Below are 1996 nucleotides of genomic sequence, written 5' to 3' on the forward strand. Positions count from 1 at the left end.
TATCAGAGTAACATGGGAGCCACCTTCTGGTTCAGGCATGAAAACACCGCAGGTTGTGCTTATTGCATTCAAAACTGAAGGGTGTAGTTTACTCTTAGCCCCCCCCCCCTTTCTTTTTTTAAAAAATAATTAGAATATTCATCTTCAACATCCACAGGAATGAAAATAGTTAAGTGCAAGAATTCAGTAAGACTTGCTTATCTTTAGTGCCTGAAGGAAAATAATAATATAAATGCTGCACAATTATTTTCCCCAAATTGAACTTCACAGATGTCAAATCCTACTAACACACACGAATTACCATAATTTTATATAATTATTTAAATGCAGTGGTTTGTTACACAAGAAGTAGTCTTGGAATCAATGTACTTTAGAGTATATTCTTCCAACTCTTCTCTACCCTAAAAAATTTAAGTGAAAGGTGTCCATCTCGCATCCAGCGACAGGACCTAACAAAGGAAGACTGAGAAATCCAGCAAATTTACTTCTACAAGTAGCACAAAGAACTGCAGTTCATTTTATATTTGCTGCCACGGTCAAATGACAAAGTTTTTCAGAAAATATGTGTAAATCACAAACCCACTTCAAGTCCACTTGCACATTACTAGCTTTGCAGGGGTAAAAAAAGTCTGACTCCTTTTGATTCAGTTCACACAAAACCCACAAAGTAAACTGCTACAATGTCAGAGCGTCATTTGGTAACAGCTACCAAAGCTGTTTCAAAGCAACTGCAATTTAAGAACCAAACGTGCCCCAACTCTGGTGGTGTCCCCACTGCAGATATAAATACAACTGCACCTTCTCTGTGCTGACAGCAGTAAAAACAATTTACCAATGCTTTCCCCACACTCAGTATGGGCTGAAGCACATCAGCCCATGTCCTGGGTGAAACCAAGCTGTGACAAAACTGTAATTCTGTATGACATCATGCCCTGCGGACTTCTAAATTTTGTCTCCCAGCATTTCCCCTGCTCCCTACACCATTTCACACTGGTATATACCCACCACACAAAGCCCAAAAAGCCACTACTAGGTAAGTGTTATAATTTCACAGCTCTGCACGCCACTTCTGTATACTGACTTGCTGTCAATTAGAGTCATAATTCTTAAGTCTTCTGGAATACAAAGGGCAACTTACGTAGTTTTTACAAAATGTCTAACTGTTTTGAACAAAACCCGTTCATGCGTTGATGTCCCAGCAAATTCTCATTAGAATTATGAAGACTGGCAGTTATTGCACATGTATCTCACAGCAGCGAGCACTTCCAGGAGGGGCATGTCTCTTTCCGCAGCTGCCATCCCCACACTTTCTTAGTCTAAAGCAGAAACCGTTCAAGATGTTTGTCAGCACTTAATCAACTCCTTGTTTGTCAAAGGCTCTGCAATGACTTCATCACGCATGAACTGCTCCTAAGGACAGCAAATAGAGTTTCAGTTAATTTTCATTAGGTTTGGATCTCCTCTCCCTCAAAAACCACCAGATAAGCATTTTGGGTTTTAGCAGAGGTGTAACTGGTACGAGTCTGTCTTCCAAAACATGAGAGCCGTGACATGCCTACTAGGTAAGAAAAACTTACTAGGGTAGCTGGAAGTGCAGATCGAACACATCACCGAGATGGTTTTGTTCACGTTCCACCCCACACGCACCGAGCAGGCATGTTTTAAAGCCCGAACACAGCAGGAGACCAGAGGAACGGACAAGAGGCCAGGAGTCGTGGTCACAAACCAAAGGGCCACTAGCTCACCCGACCATGTTTAGCAGGGTCTTTTAAAAGCTGCCACCGCGCCTTCCTCAGGGGACGGCAAACCAAAACTCGCCTGGGCTGATGCGGCCCCGGGGGAAGCAGGCCGCAACCGCGTCCGACAGCCGTCCTCCCGGACTCACCTGGTCGTAAATGACGCGCAGTATCAGGGAGCAGCTGGGACAGGTGGCCACATCCTCACCGTTCTCCAGGTCCTCCTGCAAAAGCCCCGTGAACGCCGTCACCGACCGGCC

The 1996-nt window shown here is 44.4% G+C and overlaps 1 protein-coding gene across 1 annotated transcript; it reads right to left on the reverse strand.

Moving 5' to 3' along the window:
* Positions 1 to 1344: 1344 nt before the first annotated feature.
* Positions 1345 to 1993, reverse strand: LOC104491390 (DPH3 homolog; the record flags this gene model as incomplete). Its single annotated transcript, XM_010133805.1, has 2 exons — positions 1345 to 1410; positions 1886 to 1993. Coding segments are annotated over 2 exons (174 nt in total), but the record flags the coding sequence as incomplete, so codon positions are not given.
* Between the last annotated feature and the right edge of the window lie 3 nt (positions 1994 to 1996).

This window comes from Buceros rhinoceros, unplaced genomic scaffold (genome assembly GCF_000710305.1).
Source record: "Buceros rhinoceros silvestris isolate BGI_N320 unplaced genomic scaffold, ASM71030v1 scaffold19863, whole genome shotgun sequence".
Taxonomy (NCBI): domain Eukaryota; kingdom Metazoa; phylum Chordata; class Aves; order Bucerotiformes; family Bucerotidae; genus Buceros; species Buceros rhinoceros.